This window comes from Melopsittacus undulatus, chromosome 11 (assembly GCF_012275295.1).
Source record: "Melopsittacus undulatus isolate bMelUnd1 chromosome 11, bMelUnd1.mat.Z, whole genome shotgun sequence".
Lineage (NCBI taxonomy): Eukaryota > Metazoa > Chordata > Aves > Psittaciformes > Psittaculidae > Melopsittacus > Melopsittacus undulatus.
The window spans coordinates 14,942,734-14,962,763 of record NC_047537.1 but is presented as its reverse complement, the minus strand read 5'-3'; the positions used below and the strand labels follow the sequence as shown (position 1 = coordinate 14,962,763).

The 20,030-nt window shown below is 39.9% G+C and overlaps 1 protein-coding gene across 5 annotated transcripts; it reads left to right on the top strand.

Annotated features, from left to right (window-relative positions):
- Nucleotides 1-600: 600 nt before the first annotated feature.
- Nucleotides 601-19,717, top strand: LUC7L3 (LUC7 like 3 pre-mRNA splicing factor). Of its 5 annotated transcripts, XM_031044809.2 has the most exons (12): nucleotides 601-814; nucleotides 7,383-7,449; nucleotides 8,343-8,382; nucleotides 8,588-8,732; nucleotides 9,994-10,068; nucleotides 10,159-10,263; nucleotides 11,033-11,194; nucleotides 11,667-11,950; nucleotides 12,449-12,609; nucleotides 17,474-17,614; nucleotides 17,720-17,825; nucleotides 19,171-19,644. In XM_031044809.2, exons 1-12 carry the CDS (start codon nucleotides 716-718, stop codon nucleotides 19,181-19,183), a joined length of 1,398 nt encoding a protein of 465 aa, XP_030900669.1. In that variant the 5' UTR covers nucleotides 601-715; the 3' UTR covers nucleotides 19,184-19,644. The 5 variants fall into 5 exon arrangements, 4 of the variants coding, with proteins under 4 accessions (XP_030900669.1, XP_012983261.1, XP_030900670.1 ...); XR_004079971.2 differs by having other exon boundaries at nucleotides 17,474-17,825; nucleotides 19,171-19,717; XM_013127807.3 differs by having other exon boundaries at nucleotides 17,720-19,717.
- The last annotated feature ends 313 nt before the right edge of the window (nucleotides 19,718-20,030 follow it).

The following is a 20,030-nucleotide window of genomic DNA, read 5'->3' as shown; positions in this document are numbered from 1 at the left end:
ACCCTTGCCATGGCAGGGACCCCTTCCACTGGAGCAGCTTGCTCCAAGCCCCTGTGTCCAACCTGGCCTTGAACACTGCCAGGGATGGGGCAGCCACAGCTTCTCTGGGCACCCTGTGCCAGCGCCTCAGCACCCTCACAGGGAAGAGCTTCTGCCTAAGAGCTCATCTCAGTCTCCCCTCTCTGTCATCCTAAAGTCATTCCTGCTTGTTCTGTCACTGTATGTCCTCCTAAACCATGTAAGCCTTGGTCCCCGCCATGGCACAGCAGGTCTGGGATAACCTCCAGCCGCTGCCCAGCCGCTTGTCCACTATCTCCGGCCACAAGCACCTCCGCAAGCCTCCACCGCAACACCGTGTGCCCGGGCCGCACTCTGGTGTCCCGCACACCCATCAGACATCACTGCTGTTTGTCTATGGCGTTATTTGCCTCCTCGCGTGTCAGGCCCTTCAGCGGGAGGCCAGGCCGCGGGAAGGACACCGGCTCCACCGCCGTTTCAACCGCCGCCAGCTAGGGCTGGGTGCCGCCCGCAGGCCCCGCGCTAGGCCGCCGCCGCAGAGGCGGTTAGGAGGCGCGCGGTGCATTGTGGGCTGGGCGAGGAGCCGCGCCGCCATTTTGTCTCTGTCACCGTCCGCGGCGGCGGCGCGGTCGGTTCGTGAGGAGAGGCGGCGGCGGAGCCCGTGTTTGGTGAGGGGGGACTCGGCCAGGAAGGCACCATGATATCGGCCGCACAGCTCCTGGATGAGCTTATGGGCCGGGACAGAAACCTGGCCCCGGATGAGAAGCGCAGCAACGTGCGGTGGGACCATGAGAGTGTGAGTAAAGCCTTCTCTCCCCTCCCTTCTCCCCATCCCCCTCGCAGGGGTTTGTCGTAGCGACACAGACGCCAGGTGCGGGGCTGCGGCTTCCCTCCGGCCCGGGGACGGCTCGGGATAAGGTGCCGGCCCCGGGGGTTGTTCCCCGGGCCTTCGGTGCGGCGCGGGCCGGGCCGTTGGTGCGGAGCCCAGGGCTGTGGGGCTGGGGCATGGCGGCCGCGGAGAGCGCTGGGCCCGGGCCGTTGAGCGGGAACCTCGTTAAGCCTTAAAGTGAGGAGGAGCCACCGGGTGTCCGGCAGGGAGCAGCGTCCCGACATAGCAGGGCTGTGCGAGAGGGTTTGCGCTGTTGTTTGGGCTGCTGGGAGGAGGGAGGCCGTGTGTTTGTGTTCGGCGTGGTCTGCACGGAGTGCCGATAAGCGGGAATAGCGGGGTTGTGAGAGGCCTGTGGGTGGCTGGGGTCTCCAGTGTGCAGGGGAAGGGGGAAAATACTGTGTTGGGAGGGTGGTGGTGGTGGATATAGCCACTTTCAGAATGGAGACTTGCTAGCGTGCACGAAGGGACATGAGACAGACGTTAGTAGTTTGGAAGACAAATGTCTTTGGATCTCTTCCTGAGTGTCGTATTGGGGGAGGAAACAGAAGGGTACAGACATACTGACTTCACTGTCTGGAGGTTGTAGTGCAAGAAAAAGCAATAACACTTTTGAAACTGAGGATTTTTGCGAAGAAAAGCTTGATTCTTCCTGTACTTTCTTAGTTAAAGGAATTCTGCAGTTCCTGGGGGGGACTAACGTGAACAGTTCTACTGTTTAGTAGTACTTGTGTATTTTTTTGTTAATGTGGTGGTTCATTAATTTTCTGCAATAAAGAACTGAAGGTTATTATTATTATTTATTCCTGAGTGAGGCTGAGCTTTAGTGAATGATGACTTTTAGGGTCATCCATTGTAGTCATATTGTAAGTTGTTTCACAAAACACCAGCAGTAGTAATAAAGTTGCTATAGCTGCTGCTTTGGGAGAGGTGAAATATTTTCTCTCTCCCTGTTGGCCCCCGTCCCCCATTGTTCATTATATGTTTTTTTGAGTTACAGTATAGTATATGTTAGAAGAAAATGTCGCAGCTACAATAGGCTTTTTACTACCCGTGGGATTGGTGTTTCTGTGGTTTAAGCTCCATAAAGCAATTAGCTCCTCATTAATTATCGTTTTCTTGGGATGCTGTTAAATTTCCCCCCTGTTTGAAAAATCATAGAGTAAGATTTGGAAGGACCTTAAGTTCATCCAGTTCCAAACCCCCTGCCGTGGGCAGGGATGCCTCACACTAAACCATGTCACCCAAGGCTTTGTCCAGCCTGTTGTTGAACGCTGCCAGGGATGGAGCATTTACTACTTCTTTGGATACCCTGTGCCAGTGCCTCACCACCCTTACAGTAGAGAACTTCTTCTTTATATATAACCTGAACTTCCCCTGTTTAAGTTTGAACCTGTTACTTCTTGTCCTGTCACTGATGAATACTGCTATAGGTAAGCTGTGCAAGTCAGGAGGAAACTGTGAATTCAGTAAATTTTCATGACCTTCTTAATGTCTTTTTAAGTTTCCCTTACTAATCCAATATCATCATTCAGTTAGGTGTCCAGTTACATATTTTCTTTTGATTCTGAACTCAAAATAAAGAGGAGTTCAGCTTTGGAAATACGAAGTAAATAGCTTGAGCCATGTTGGTCCATGTAGAATAGATAAGAGAATTATTTTGATTTATTTCATAAGATGAGAAAGATTATGCATTTTCTTTAATAAAGTTCATATTACTTTCTTCATCTTCAAATAAGCAATATTTTTTTCCATTTAGACTGAGGAGAGAGACTATAGGACTCTGTCTCTAAGCTGTTCAGTTTTGTTGTTATAGAAACAGGTCCTTGTCTCTTCTTCCCAGTCCTTTGCTGGCAATTGGGAAAGGGGAGAGCTCTCCATGTCTGAGACCAGTGGGAAACTCACAGGTTTAGGCTTGAGCTTCAGTCTTGCAGGAACTGCTGCTGTTTACCTTGCTCCTGCTTTTATTTATGAAGTGTGTAGGGCCATAATTAAATGTAACCTATCTGAAAGGAATGTTTTCATGGGTTCCCATAGTCAAGTTCCTACTGCCAAATTCATTACAAAAAAAATCATTGCTGTTAAAACGTGTTTGACTTCTGCATGACCTAAAGATGAAATCTGCAATGTTGATGTGTTTTATCAGACAGAAAATGCAGATAAAGTTGTAACATCAGTAGTAACATTACTTCATCTATTTGACTGCTGTTTTGCTTTTCAGATGAAATATATACACTAATGTAATTTCTTGTAGGATTAGACATATCTCAAGGTGTGGCCTTTTCAATGTAAACCTGTGTATTCATACCAAAGCTTAGGATTTTGTGTTGCAATCCATCAGTTTCAGCTATGCAAAGTTATCAAAACAGGCTTGTCTCTATTTTATTGTTTGTAAATTGCATCTGGGTGGCTGTCAGAAACTATATGGAAGATGCAGTGAGATCCAAGACAGTAGATGTTGAAGGTGTGGAGGTAGAGTGTGTGATAGCTGAGCATTTATTTGCAGTTTTAATGAAATAGGTTGATCATGTATTGTAAAGCCTTTTGCAGGGCTTAAGTTATTTAAAACTTTGACATGATTAAAGCCTTTAATCTTAAAAAAATAAAATCCTGCTTGCTTTATGTTTCAGTGTTGCAGCATGTCCTTAGATGATCAATTCTAGTTCTGACATAAAGGCTTTCTGTTTTGTTTGCAGGAGGAAATTATTAGCATCATATATTTTAATCTTTGTGCTTACTGTCATACCCATAGACATAGTATATTTCTGGAACAGTAACTTTATTGATTCACGCATTCTTGCTTTAATATGCTGCTGATACAAAACAAGTTCACGTGGAAACAGCGATTGTGTAAGAGCTCTGAGGCTGTTCTGTAGCACAAGAAAGGCCAGCATTGACTACCCCATGCTTCGTATAAGGCTTTGAGATTGTGATGGTTCCTTCATGGTAAATTCATTGTTTTCAGAAAGTGGGAAGGGGTGGGGAGCTGCTAGGGGTAAATGACTTTATGAGAAGTTATTTCCAGTAGGAATGCAGTTCCTCCAAATTTAGGTTCTGTATTTAAAACATTGGCTATTTATGCTGGTTAACACTTTTTTTAAATGCTGAAGACCTAATTTGATCCTCTGCAGGATGAGCAGGGAGAGGACTTTACTGAAAGAAAGTTAGTAATGAAAGGTTATCTCTAAATGTGAGGTTTGGGAAGAAGGGCTTAGTTTTCTTTGAGTTTGGGTGGGTGAGCATTGTTATCTAATGCATGTAAACTTTAAATGCTTCAAAGAACTCATGTATATAAAGGAATTTTCTATTTTTTTGGTGTATAAGCTACAACCGGTTGAATTTTATTCTCAGCCTTTTTACTAGGAATTGTCTTCCTACAAGAATTTGCTTACAAAATTATTTATTACAGTTACACTGATACTTGACTATCAGTAAATAATTTCTGACAGAAGAGAAACACGTTAATGTGGAAGTGTTAATGATACGGAGCTGTCAATACTTTCTTTATATAGAAAGGCTTTGTCTTGGTTCACAGACTGTGGAGGAGGTAGCTGATCTTGCTGTTGCTTAAATCAGCTTTGAGGTGAAGTGTACTACTTTCCCATCTCCAAGAGATTTCAAGGATTAGTGAATTTGAGACGAAGAGTGGAAAGTTCCAAGCCTCTGTCTGTATTTGTTCTAGTGTCTTACCGAAATGTGAGACCCTAAAGTCTTTGAGGCACAAGCTGTGGCTAATTCTGCTGCAATAGTTTGACAGTAACCTTCCTCCCTGTTACACCTTTTTGGTAGTGAAGCTGTCAGAATAATTTGTCAAAAAGGAATAAGTGCTTGTATCCCCCCTAATTCCATGATTCTAAACTGCCTATTGCTCTTCCTTCGAATACGGAATGTACTTCCATGTTACTTCTGACTTGTGCTAAGTGCAGCAATGTTTGAAGACATGGGTCAGTAGTGCCATTTGAAGCATATCACTTGTGTTTTGGGGCTTTAATGGCTCGATAATGCTTCAGCTGTGTCTTAGCCCTTTCTGTTAGCACTCATCATTGATTACTCAAGATGGACTGTAAGTGCAGCTGACTAGCATCTCCAGCCTCTCAAGGTGCGTGTACCACAGGGGGAAGCTAGGTCAGAATGAAAATTTTCAAGATTCTGCAAGATTCTCTCAAGTAATATTTTTCTGTTAAAGTGAAATCAGTTGCAGAGCATAATGACATAGGTAAGGCAGAGGGAGAAATGCTGCAAACTCAATAGTCTGGACCACTGTAATGTATTTTCTCTGCAGGTTGCTTCTTAGTCAAGAATGTCAAGTAATTGACTAGAAGCCATAGCAACCAGAGCCAGTCAGGAGAAAACTGCTGTTTTTGCTTGTGTATGAGGGTTTTATTTCATTTTGATTTTGTTTTGGTTTTTAATATATCCGAATAATTAATGCAGTGTGTCATGTATGTATAAGCTGCACATTTTAGTATTCATTACTACCCTTTTTGGCTGTAACTGTCACCTCATAAAAGCAAGCTTTTCCTAGCAGTGCTGCAACATTAACTTATTTTAATTATTTCTGCTGTTGGTTTTCTGTTTTAACTAATAATACTTCTGTCCCTTAACTTTTCTTTTGCTTCTTTTATTGCTGCTTGTTTTAGAACTGTTACAGGCCAGTTCATGTAGGTTTTGAGCTGACAGAAGACATTCTGCAACTCTCTTTACATCATAAAATGCTCAAACAATTATTATCATGTTCTGTATGTCTTAGGAAATTGTCTAACCCATCTCTTTTCACTGATCCTAGTACTTTGATAGGAAGATGAGAAAATGGAGGAGAAAGAATATAGAGAGAAATTGTATTTCTATTGACTAGTGCAGAAATTCATCCCAGAAGCTGCTGTCTTGAAACAACATGCTATTAAAAGAAGGGGTACTACAGCTTTCAGAGAATAGAGCAGATTCTGAGATCAATTTTTTGTGCAGTAACTTTTGCCTTGCTTCCTGAGAAAACACCACCCTTTTTTCTTTCATGACTATTCTTGATAAATGGCTTCAGATGTGTGCCACAGTGTCCTAATCAGAGAATTATTCCAAGTCCTTGGCTTAGTAGAAAGCTTGGTGGTTTTTCTGTGTAATCTGCAAAGCAGTCAGTACTATTCTAACTCCCATAGTCTGTTTTTTCAGTCTGACAGTGTAGAAAAATAAGTTGGACTGATCTAATTTGATCAGTTGGTGCCTGGGACGTTTCATTGAGGTGTTGGTATGGTGTAAGTTTCAGGCCTCTTCACCCCAGTTTATTAAAATGCTTTAAAATGGATCTTAGAAGTAGTATGTCAGAAATCTTTGCCCACACCACATGTGAGAATACAAGAACTAGGCTGTGATGCACAGTAGCAGTTATTAATTTGCCAAATATTAAAGACTGGTGTAACATAAAAGAGGTGATAAAAGAATGTCCAGGCTAGTTTTGGATTGACACTTCAGTTAGTGAATGATAATCACATCCAGGGGAAGGGTCTGTTGAAGACTTTATTCTTTAAGATTGTCCATGAAGTTAGGTGTGAAAGTATTTCTGACTTTTATCTTTGTGTCCTGCTGGATAGACAGGAGATATTTCTGTGTTATGAACTTCAAGAACTGACCAACTTGATTAGCTAAACTTGTGCTCATGGGTGAGGGTGATAATCTTTTTAACCAAAGCTGGTTTTATCCCATCATATGTTAAGTATTTACTGGCTAGACTTAACCGTTTTTTTTTTCTGTTATAAAAAAAGAACCTGGCTTCCTAATTCAAAAATAGGCTATGTAGAAACAAAACAAACCCTTTCTTAGTTGGCAGGAAACCAGGTTAAAATCAATGTCTTCTCTGTCTGCCTTAAGAGGTACAATGTCTCTTTGCATATCATTCTTAAAGTAGGGATTTTTAAAAGCATTGTAATGGGGAAGCTTTTGGATAGTTATTGTATGTGATCTTAAGTCTTGGAATTGGCATAAGCGTCCTTGAGGCAGTACCTGATGTTTGAATGCTGATGGCTCATGTTCTGGCCAGTAGTATTAATTAAATGAAGGCTGAATATGGTTACTATGAACAAGCTAAGAGCAACTTGCTCTCATGCTTTCATGGCAGACATACCCCTTGTAGGATATCATGGTTAAGGAATTGTAACCGTTTTTATTGGTTCAATCTGATTGAATTCCTTTGGAAATATCAAATGCTGTTTTATATGTACAAATAGATGACACTTTCCTGTAATCTTAAATATTTAGAAGTAAAATTAAGAAATACTATTATTGCAATGGAAAGTAAGATTTTTGATCTTTTAAGATGCACATGGTGGCCCATTTTACCCAGGTAGCATAAATGTGTGAAATACACAGAAATTTCACAGTGCACAAAGGGGATTTTTGTGCTGTATTTTAGAAAATAGAAGTGATGACCTAAAATTGACAATTTGGGAGTTAAAAAAATGATACCTGTTCCTTTCTTGTCTGTCAGGTTTGTAAATACTACCTATGTGGCTTTTGTCCGGCTGAATTATTTACAAACACCCGTTCTGATCTAGGTAAGTCTTGTCATTTTCATTAACTTTCATGTAATTACAGTTAACTTTTGTTTGCAGGCTACATAATTGTTGTTTAATGCTCTGTCAAAACACTTTGAAAATAAGATTTTTTTTATTAAAGGCTTGCCAGTGATACAGTATGTTAAGAGCAATATTTATTCCAGATCCTACTTTTCTAAGTGAAAAAATCATAGAATCGTAGAACTTTTATTTTTAATTATAATTTATTTTTGTGGGGTTATATATTGCTGAGCTTTTTTACATTAGAGACTCATTTACTGTAGTAGTTACTACTGAAGGCCATCTCTAAATTACTAGTAGCTTTCAAGTGATGGTATGTGAGCAACATGTAGTTTAGAGAAAGGGTACTGGGAAAAACAGGTTCCTTAGCATGTATTTCCAAGTCCATTGGAGACTTTGATGGGCTGGGGGAGATGGGAAATATTAATGTGACTACCTTCATGAACTGAGGCTGCACACCTCCTAAGTTTACTCAGTAGATCCATAGCCAGTTTATTACAGAGAATGCTGTCTGGAGTTTAGAAAGTGCTTGGTGAAATTACCCTTCATACGTAATTTTTCTTCTCTTTTTAAGGCCCCAGGTGTTTAAGGTATTTTTTGTGTAGTTTTACCCATGTAGAACTTGATCTGGAAATCGTATTTCCTGTATCCCTCAAAATCTCTTTTGGTTTTCTAATTACTAAACCATATTGGCATTCTTTTTCTTTAATGTGTCTTTCAAACTCCAAGCAAAGGAAGCAGAAAGGCAGGCATAAAAGTCCTTGGGAAGTGCTTAATAGCTCTTTTCTGTTATGGTGCACAAACAAATGCTGATGGAATGTGAATACAACATTCAGGAATGCAAGCTTAAAACATCTGTATGGTCTTTTTAGGTCCTTGTGAAAAAATACATGATGAAAATCTACGTAAACAGTAAGTATGTTGGTTGATAACATTAATGCAAATAGTATTTCTAGTATGCTTGAAATTTCTTGAAGGCACCCCAACCATGAGAAGCTAACTGGTTTTTATAATATTCTCTTACCTTGAGCAAGAATTTGTAACATTGCAGGTTGTTACTTGTTTTTCATGTATTCTGGATTGACCTGAGCTTTTGTTTTAAATATTATCTTACCAGGTATGAGAAGAGCTCTCGTTTTATGAAAGTGGGCTATGAAAGAGACTTCTTGCGCTATTTACAGAGCTTACTGGCAGAGGTAGAGCGCAGGATCCGAAGAGGCCATGCTCGATTGGCACTGTCACAGAATCAACAGTCTTCTGGGGTGAGTCTAGAAGGATTAGTGAGGCAATTTTTCTTCTAGCTACTGTCTTTGTGTTCCTTCACCTTGTCTCCTCAGGCAAAATACATTTTTTTTCAGAAGATTCGCGTTAGATAGGTCTCTTCAGCCATTAGTTAGCAGGCTGCATCTGGCCTTAATGGACAAGCCAGGTGGCTTTGCAGTCAGCAGCAGTCCTGCCTCTGTTCCTACAGAATCAGTATCTGTTCTCCACCCTAGAAATCCTGTTAACCTCAGTTTACCTTCTCACCCTTACTTGCTCCTCTCCTCCACTAGTAAGCTGCATCATGGTGATACAGCTGAAGTAGGGCAGTGCTGAGTTTTTCAGCAGCTGATGGAGCTGAATCTCCCTGTTAACTGCCACACTTATGCAGTAGCATCTTCCTGCTCCAGCACCATTGTTGGCAGGCAATGATGGAATCGCAGGAGTTTGAGAGAACTATTTCTGTGCAGCTTTTCTCAGTCTTTCTGTGTGCTGGAGAGCTGTTAATGGGAAGCTTAAACTGACTGGGAGAAGAATTTTACATGTTTACTCCACTTGCTTTTTTCTTATCCGCTGCTGGATTTGGAGCAGTGATTGTGGCCTGCGCTCTGTTTCATGACTGCTATGGTAGCCTTGCTGCTTCTTGCTGCCGCAGTTAATTGTTCTGTACAAAGTCCAGTTGCTTCAGAAGGAGCTGTGGAGAGTATACAGTTAAGAGAGCTTATTTGCTGTGGAGTAGAGCAAAGGTTGAGGGGGAGGCAGATGTAAGTCTGTTCCAGCAGCCTATAGAGATTGCACTGCCAACAAGTACTTCAGATGAAGTGAGATTCTTGTACTTACGCTCAGAAGTAAAGATTTCAGAGCCCACTGACCATCTTAAGTCATAGTGGAGTGTCTGAAAAGATATGCAATAGCTGCATGGAGGTTTCAGGGTTTAAATTTAGGACTTTGATTTCAGATGTCTTACCTTTTATGGGCCAGGGCCTTGAATGTTTTTGTTGATTTAGGACAAATTAGTGTGACTAGAGCTTGCTTCACTCAGCAGGAGAGGACTAAGCTGTGTTGAGGAGAATTTTATGTTGGACTAGGCTATTATTAGTAGACTCTCATGGGAGAAGAGGCAGGAGGAGGTTATTCCTGAGGTGTCTCTGGAATATGAGAAGACATTAATGTGTTTTAAAGCTATTTTAACTGAAAAAAGAGAAGAAACCAAAAACCCAAACCAAAAGAAAATAAAGAAAAAAAACTTATACTGTTTGGCAGGGAGCGGGACCCACTGGTAAAAACGAAGAGAAGATTCAGGTGTTAACTGACAAAATTGATGTACTGCTACAACAGGTAAGGTTTTCTTCCTCCCCCCACCAGACATCTCTTGGTTTTGCTACTTGTTTAAAAATTACAGTTGATTTTTTTTTAATTGGCCTTTAGATTGAAGAATTAGGTTCAGAAGGGAAGGTGGAAGAGGCACAAGGAATGATGAAACTTGTTGAACAGTTAAAGGAAGAGAGAGAATTGCTGAGGTCTACAACTTCAGTAAGTAACATGTTTGTAGTGCTGTCAGACTTGATTAAAAGGTTGGTGCAGCACTGTTTATAATAACCTTGTCCTTACAATGAAGGCATGCAAGTTCCATGCAGAATTCATGGGACAATAACGGGACATTTAAATGTGTTAAATCCAGTGTTAAAAGACTTTCTTTTAAAAGTTCTAAAATGTTGCAGGCGATAGTGTTTGTGTCCATACTATATGATTCATGAACATTGCACAGCAATAACCTCTTGGGTTTATGTTGAAATTCTAGTGTATTTCTCCACTCTCTGTTGAAACTGAATTAATTTGACCACCAGCCTTTGGTGGTGAAGCTCAACATTCCTTTTTGTGTTTCTTCATGGGCTTTTAGCCTTTTCATTCCTTGAGACATATTCCATGGGTATTCTGCAACTCCAGACGTTTCACTTGATGCCAAAGAAATTATCTTAGGAGAAAACCAATTTTTGTTTTCCTTAATCCCCAGAGTGCAAGAAAGCTGCAGATATGGCTATATGCATATACATACTAACCCTTTGCAGTGAGGAGTAAGGCTCGTTCTCTGTGTTCCCTAATCTACTCTTTGCGGGCTTATGTGAAATGAGTCTATGTAGCCCCTTTGCCCTGCTCATCCTAGTAGGTGCAATACTCAAAGACAAAACATGTGGATAAGATTTTCAGCTCTAGTGCTTAGGATTTGATAACAGTAGCAATAAACCTCGTCACTGCCTTCTGGCTAAAACTTTTTGCTTTATCAAATATTTTTCTTTTGCAGACAATTGAGAGCTTTGCAGCCCAAGAAAAACAAATGGAAGTTTGTGAAGTTTGTGGAGCCTTTTTAATTGTAGGGGATGCACAGTCCAGGGTAGATGACCACTTGATGGGGAAGCAGCACATGGGTTATGCCAAAATAAAAGCTACAGTAGAAGATTTAAAAGTAAGCATCTCCTTCAGTTACTGAACATCTGCAGATTGCTTGGAGGCTTTCTATGGTAAATAAAAGGCTGTCCAGTGGACTTTGTCAAGTGGGTGAAATACTCCAAAGATGGTATATAAAAATCAAATGGAGTCCTGTACTTGTGCATTTAGCACTGTGCTTGCACTGCCATTCTTTGTTGTATGCGATTACACTAGATATAAGCAAAAGATGCAAATTCAGGTGGGAGTTTTTTTGTAGCTTTTGTAAAGAACTGTGGTGTGTTCTTGTGAGAATGACAAGCTAAAAGGTTCTGCAAGACAAAGGATTTCCATTTCAAGGATTTTAAAGTGCTTATATGTGGGCCATTCTTTGGAAAACTGAAGTATTTTAAAAGCTTAAGCTTCTACAGCCTCAGAATGTATAAACTAAGTTATGTTGGATGGTTTCTCTTGAGCAATGTTCATTTCTGTCTGTGAACTTTTCTTTTAAGGAGAAGTTAAGAAAAAGAACAGAGGAACCTGACCGTGATGAAAGGTTAAAAAAAGAGAAACTAGAGCGAGAAGAGCGAGAGAAAGAGAGGGAACGGGAAAGAGAGGAGCGGGAAAGGAAGAGGCGACGGGAGGAAGAAGAAAAGGAAAAAGAGAGGGCTCGTGATAGAGAGAGACGTAAAAGGAGCCGTTCACGAAGTAGGCATTCAAGCAGAACATCTGACAGAAGATGCAGCCGTTCACGAGACCACAAAAGATCAAGAAGCAGAGAAAGAAGACGAAGCAGGTACGCGTGTGTATGAATTTTCATGCAACTTCCCAAAATGTAAAAATCTCATGGGGAGCTAATCTGTCAGCCTGAGTCTCATCACTGCTTTGTTAGCTTCTCTTCTTCTATTTTCCTGGTTCTGAAGATAAGTTCTCACTGCCTGTTCACTGTCTTCTGTCAAGTTTTGAAAGTAGATGACACCATTGTGGTGTAAGAAGTCTTACCAGGGAGCTTTGAGTAGACATACACTTCCAAAATACAGGATCTTGCTTTTTCCTGAAACTGGTCTTTGATTCCTAGTAGTAAATGCTTTTAAGCTGTGTAGGTGTGTTCTGGCTAAGTGAAGAAGGCAATATGAAGCCAGGTCTTGCATACTGAGAAGTATGCTAAGGCTTGTTTTAAACACTTTTTATTTCTGCAAATAATCAGTGTATTAGAAAGTGCTGTAGTTTTACTACTGAGAAAATAATCACCTGACATTCACATTCTTCTCTGCAATTTTCTCTGAATGTTAAGGAGTCGTGACCGAAGAAGAAGCAGAAGTCATGATAGATCAGAAAGAAAGCATAGGTCTCGCAGCAGGGACAGGAGACGATCAAAAAGCCGGGAGCGGAAATCCTACAAGCACAGAAGCAAAAGCAGAGAGAGAGAACAAGACAGGAAGTCAAAAGAAAAAGGTATGTTTGTGTGAAGACTGAGTTCTGATATTTCTGTCACGTTCTGATCTTTCCTTAAAGTCTCAAAAGCTTTTAAGTTAGTGACTGAAAGTTCTTAAGATCAAATCAGATCTGTTTTTATAAGCTGTACGTGTTGCTGTTAACCAGTTTGAAGCATTTTGTTAATTCCAGTTATTGGTAATGCACTTGTGTACATGCATACACCCCAGTGTCCACAAGTTACTTGTCACAGCAGTTATTAAAAGCTTACCATTTTGTCTGCAAATTGTGAGATTGTGTTGTATCTTAAGACCTGTTTACTGTTTACCTTCAGAGAAATGTAAGCCTGTAGTCAGCTTTTCGTAAGAGTGAGTATTTTCTACTCCTACTATTGGCAGGTACTGCTGTAGTTACCCTTTGTTGGTACGTGTTTCGTGGGAGACTGGTAGCTGGGTTTTCACGTGTACCATCTATTCTCTACACTATCATGTTGCCTTTATTTTCCTTTTAACAGTGCTTTTTCTCTAATCCATTAATGCAGTCCAAGAGAAATCTTGCAGACTTTCTGTAATGCTCTAAATTACAATCTCATGCCCTCTCCCCAGTCTCCTGCTGTTCTCCCCATCCTTCCTCCTTGTTGTGTTTTTTGTTTTGATGAAGTGAGATTTGCTTTGTCAATATTCAGGTGAGTCTCAAGGAATGCTCTATTAGTCCTTGGAATGCTTTTATAGCAGTTCATGCCACATACAACATTGTTGCTGATGACTCACTGCTTCACCAAAGGCTGGTGTTCAGAAGCTTTAAGTAAGATTAAAAAAGGCTGCACAGAGAACGCTACAGATTCACATTCTGTGAAAAGACACTAATTCATTATTATTGCTAAATTCCCCCTTTAAAAGTCTTCTAGAGGAATGTAATACTAACTTCTGGCCTAAACTGCTGGCTCTGTTGGGGTGCTGCCTAATGCCCAGTCTGAAACAGTCGCCCCACTTCACTATTTGAGCTGACCGTCAGTAGTGGATGAAACAGTCTGTTCTCTTTTTAAGGTACTCTTGAGGTTCTCTGGAATGGAAGGTGCTATGTGCATGTTTCTGGATTGCATAGGCCTGTTTGCCCTACCCTTACTTTCCCATATTTATCCAGCAGATGCCAAAATGTTGGTGATGCTTCATGTATTTTTCTTGCTTGACTTCCTTGGAGCGTTTTCACTTTCCTGGTTTATACTGTGGTGCATCTTTACTATCAATTCTTCTCTCGTTTTGCTTTGCTCTTTTCAAGCAAGTGGGTTTTAGCTGCTTGTCTCACTGGCAGTGGAACTGATGTTTATACTCGGATTCAGCATTGTAGCCTATATCTGTCCATCTGTTACTTTATTCTTACCTGATACTGTGCCCTTTTTGCTGCTTTCTGAACAGATTTCTGGTACTTGGTCAAGAATGTCCTATTCAGTATTCTGTGTGTATGTGTGCGTATAATTAACTGTGTTCTTATTTATTCAAATTTGGTCTGGTTTTGAGCTTAATGGCTTTTCAGCTCTTCCCTTGAGCCTTCCATAAATAGAGGAGCTAGAGAACTTTCTTCAGCATCTCATTATTTTTAGTTTTAACTCTAACCAATTTCCTTGTTGGCTGTTTTATTTGCTGCTTGCTACTTTCTTCCTCCAGAAATAAGAACAGTGAGATGATGCTATGAGCTGTGATGAAAATTCCACCTGGGAAAATCAATTACTCTTTTTGACTATATGATCCTAACATTTGTAGAAGCACAAATAGGCCTTAGAGCAGGACTGCTGAAGAAGGTTGTGTTTTTCCCTTTGATGGGAAGACCTTTAAAAAAGAGGGGAAAAACCAAACCAGTAGTATTTAAGAAGCAAGCATTGAATTTCTGTGATGGAGTTGTAAACACCATTACATCCTTACCTTTGAAGTATAGCATTGTAGGTAGGTAAGTAGTCATCTTTAGAGGTTCATGTATCTGAAGCTGGTTACCTGTTCTGCTGTTTACAAAAAAGGTAGTAATGTGGAAGTTAAGTCTTATTACAGTTACTGCTCCTTTGGGAATAGTAGCTTCAGACTGTATTTTTCTTTATATCCAGCATTGATCAGCAATTAATAAAAGTAAGCAGCAAAGACCTGGCTGAAACTCCTTATGGTATAGTGCCTTTCATCTTGAAATATCAAACTGTTTTATAAGCATGAATCCCAACAGGACAAAAAGCAAGGCTCAGTTGCCCAAGACTTGCCTCCTGTTACATATTAAATTAGTGCTGTACTTTGAAAATGCAGAAGGTTGGTTTCTTGTTCATAAAACACTGTGGAATGCAACAACCGTTAAGATTGTGAGAAAAAGGTATGTGTAAAAATGGCGACACTTAATTTCTGACTCAAGTTTCAGGAACAGGGATGCGATTGCCAAAGGAGGGAGCCACTAGCCATAAATACCAGCTGAGCATTAGCTTAATATAAACCCTCAGAACACAGCTAGTGTTCAAGGAACTAACTTTGGAGTAGGTGGAGTAAATAGGGGGGTTTCTTTAAGAGAAGGAAAACATCTGTTCTGCATGTATCTTCATTTTATGAAGAGTTAATACTGGAACATGCCTTCAGACCACTTTAACTTGGCTCTTTACCTTCCATAATCTGAAGTCATGTACTTATATAAAAGTAATTGTGCTTGTGATCATGTTTTTGTGTTGGTGATTAAACCTTGGCGAATACAGTCAGAACACCCTAACCCTCAGTAATACTGAGGTATTGGTGTTTAGGTTTGACTGATTTTTCTGCATTCACATTATCTTGGTATTCATTCTCACAAAATACATCTCAGTTGCCCACACTGTCTCAATCAGAAAAATGTGCATGTGTTGAATCAGGAAGCAAGCAAGGTCAATATTGTGTGATTATACCTAATAGATCCCAGATGAAATAATCTTCCCAGTTTCAACAGCATGCTAATTGTATGTGCTTCTAAAGAAAGAAATCTTACTGATAGAAAAAAGAGAGGAGGAACTTAACTGCTTGCAGATACTCCAGGAGTTGAAAGAATTTCAGTCATTGGACTATCTGTGGAGTACACTTTCTCAGTCCTGCTTGACACACTGGAGGTTTGCTATGGTAAACCTGTTTTATTATTAAGGGATTTAGAAGAGTTTCATCTTTCGTACCACAGTTTAATAGTAGGATTTTTTTAACCTTAAACAAAATTAAATTCCTGACCAAATTCAAGAAACAAGACACAAAACCCTGCACACTGCACATCCATAGGGCTATTAAGATCTACCATATCTACATAGGACAGAAGATAAGATTATTGGGCTGACTACTAGTCCTCTGCGGGGAAACAAGACTACTATTCCTCAGTGGATCTACGTGTGCATCGAAGATACCTATAAGACACAAAAAGACGACTTTTTAACAAGGTTAGTTAGAGTGCAAATCTACCTGCGGAGTTCAAAACTGAGGGCAGACAGATACAGAATGACTAGTTCCTCAGTGAGCTTTTTGACCTTGGTGCCTGCATCTTCCAGGTACCATGCACTGGATGTGCTGCTTCAGGTGAAACCTTGGTAGTGGTGTTCCTTAGGCAGTTGCCCTCATTTCTGTGAGGGGCTTCACCCCTCCTTCTGGTGCCGTTTTAAACCAAGTTGGGATGTTGCTTCTGTTTTAAAGTTTAATTTCTACTTTGTCTTCTGGAATACAAATGCGTGTTCTGCCAGTCAAGGTGATCCCATTATTTAACATAGCTTTGTCAGAGTGCTTGATCTATGTGCTCCTGTGTTGGGGAAATGATACATTTATATGATTCATTTTAATTGCCCGGCTAGCAGAGAATAATCAGAAAAAAGAGCATGAATGTTGTTCTGTGTGATGGCATCTGAGAGGTTGTTTTTTTTTGATTATTTCCTTTTTTTTCTCCAAAGTATCTTTCCTGGTCAAAGGTTGACTGTTATGGTATGAAATAATACAGAAAAAATTGATGTTTTTACGACATTTGCAAACACTGCATCTACAGCTCTAATACTGAATGGTTTTGTTGCCATGGAAATGTTTTTCTGGCTTCCTTCCTTCCTTTGAAGATGTTTGAGAAAAGATGAGGTTTTCAGCACTGCAGCAGACTTTTCAGTCTGAAATTGTGGGGTTCTTCCCATCTTGCTGTTTCTTTGGCACTTTTTATCTACCTTCCAAACTGTGTCCCCCCACCCCAACTTTTTTTATGAGTGGATTATAACTTCCTGCTGGTTTTATAAATGGAGAACTAATAATGCTGACAGTCATGTGCCAAATTGTGCAATAAAGTTTGTTTTGATTGTCACTGTGATCCCCACCTTCAAAACTGATGCTTAATATTGTTTTCCCAAGTATTTGATTGTTTGGGATTTTGCTGTATTTTGAAGTAGCAAGTATTGATGTATTTTATAATGCAGTGATGCATTGTCCCATCGCTCTTTTTGGATTCTCTTTTGAAGAGCTATATTTAATGAGAATTGTGAACCAAAGAAGTCATACACATCCCAAATTAAAACTTGGGAGGGTGAGGGGGGAAGAAATAACAGCCCCATGATAAGTAAGGAAGCCATGCACCATAACGATACACTTGCCTAACTTCTTGACTGCTTCTTTACCCCACTTTGTGTGTTTCAGCAGAGAGCTGAGTAGCTGCCTCTGTCCTTTCTCTTTTCCCCACCCTCTGTTGTCCCCTTTTTCCCTTTTTTGGCTACCCTCTCCATTCCAGCCGGTTTCTGTAACTTTTGGAGTACTACTTACTGTTATTGCTATAGAAAGGAATTGTCCCATTTTTTATGCAATATATATCTCACATGTGCAATGTTTTGTTTTGTTTTTTTTTTTACTTTGAAATCCATGGTCAATGTCTTCTTTCATGGCAGAAAAGAGGGGATCTGATGATAAAAAAAGTAGTATGAAGTCCAGTAGTCGAGAAAAACAGAGTGAAGACACAAATACAGACTCGAAGGAGAGTGATACTAAGAATGAGGTCAATGGGACCAGTGAAGACATTAAATCTGAAGGTGACACTCAGTCCAATTAAAACTGATCTGATATGACCTCAGATCAGACAGAGGTAAGTGCATTATTTCAAACTTTGATTAGGGCTTTTTGTTACTGTTTAACAGTGCAGCGTAAGTATGCACAGATGAAGATGGAACTAAGCCAAGTAAGAAGACATACTAAAGCACCTTCTGAAGGAAAAGACAGTGTAGTCCTGCAAAACATTTTGAGGTACATTGTTTTGTCTCAGCTATTTTGTAGCAGACTCGTGCCCCCCCATTAGTGTGCCTCTTTGGGACATATTTGTAATATAGTCACCATAGCAAAATTAATTTTCCTCTTTTTTTATTTTTTAGGGATTTTGTTATCGGTTTTTTTAAAAAAAAGTTGAACTGTTTTTGTATTTAAGTCCATATTGTGTTGGTACATCAGCAGAACCTTTTGCTTTAATACTTTAATATCGGAGGCACATGTTGGACTACTTTGTTCTCATATAAACTGCTAGTATTTCTTTGTCAAGGATGTTTCTAGTTTTTTTTTTTTTTTTGCTTTATTGCCTTGCATTCTAATGCAGTTTGTTCTGTAACTCGAGAGCCAGTAGCATTGGATTGATGGAAGTGTAGGGTTTATGAATTATTGCAGCTGACTACCATACCTCACACAGCGTTGGTGTTGTGAGCGGCCCATGAAAAGCCAAATTAAAAATCAAGGATTCAGTCAAACTAAGCAGGTACTCATGCCAGGTACTCCTTTCTCTACCCACATCCATGTTTGAATGCTGTTGCCTGTAATCTTTAAGCTTACTGTTGTGTTGTTTTTTTTTTGATTTTCAAGATAGTGAAAAGGACCTTTTGTGTATTGTGTGAATACTGTAAAAGCCGATGTTAACAGAATGGAATTTTCTTTCAACTGTGTGTAGGGATGCAGTGCTGCCCAGAATTAGATATCTTTAAAGAGTTTAAAATGCAATAAACACTACAGGTTACTTTCAATGCAATGCAAGTCTTTAAGAGGTATGTGTTTAATATTTCCTACTGTGTAGGAGAAGTTGCAGTCAGCCATAATACAGAGAGGTAGAATGGCTGATAACAGACTTCTAAGGCAAATTAAATGCAAAGACAGATGCCACCACATGATTACAATGTTCATGGCAATAATGTGTGTTGAAAAACTGGTTGCTGGAAGTGAAACAGTTAAACACTAGGAAATAACAAATACTGTATTAAAAGGAAAACTGGAAGTTTTTTCCTCACTCTTGACTTGGCTTTCTTACTGTTACAGAAGGTCTTTAGTTGTATTCCTCAAATAAGGAGCTAACAATGGAGAGTACAGCTGATAAATGAGCTTCTTGCCACATAATTTGTTACTGTAGCTTTACTATTTATGCTAGGAAGTCTTAAACACTTAATGTCGATTATTAAACCATTAATGCTACATTATTGCTTCTAAAGCCAGTCATGTTGACATCTCTGTAGAGTTAAGCTGCCAGCTAACAACTGGGACAGTGTATAGGAATAACAACAAAATGCCCTTAATGCTGTCTAATTGTCTGTTTTCCCAAACTTCTGCATTATAGGACTACTCCATGAAGAGTCTGTGAAGACAGAGGAAGACAGCTTAAACTGAAGATCTGCTTTAAAATGAGGTGAAAGAAAGCTGTAGTGGCGTAGAAAAATAAAAAGTTGAGTTAGTATTTTTATTTTATTTTTTTTTTATATATATAAAAGATTTAATTCAGGACTGGTGTTTCCTCCCAGAGAGTTCAGAAAGATGTGTTGATAAGAGCACATAATGCTACTGAGAATATAAGTCCTGTCTCCTTTTTCTTTTCTTTAAGACTTTTTAAGATAAGAAACCAACATAACCTGAACACGTGGCTTGCTCAGTGTTTAATTGCGAGTTTTCATTCTTGGACTTTAAAACACAAGAATAAATGTTTAGTATTTGTGTGAATCGAACTAAACCGGATCCCATTTTTACAACTAAGCTATTCCTAGCTTCTTGGTATACGAGAAATGGAAATAAAGTATCTTTGAATTTCTGTTACAAAGCCGATTGTCTCTGTCATTGGACATTTAATATTAAATAAGTTTCTTTCCTAATAAATCTACTCCTGTCTTCAAGCTTAGTCCATTAATTTGGATGCTTAGTTATTCTGTGGTGTTTGTGGGCTTGGGGTTTTTTGGTGCCATCAGTTAGTATTGAGTTTCAAGCCTGCTTTTTCAGCAGCTAAATGGCTTATGCTGCAGTTGGTTAAGAAACTAGAAATCTCACAATAGAAATATAGGCCCTAAGCCTTTATAAAGCAGACTTTTGCAGCATTGTGAGAGAGATGCCACTGCAAATCTGCCTTGTTGCATCAGTTTGGAGTATTACTTAACTGCATGCAGTTCGTGAGCATGCACAGACAGATAGAAGGGAGCAGAACCATGCCTT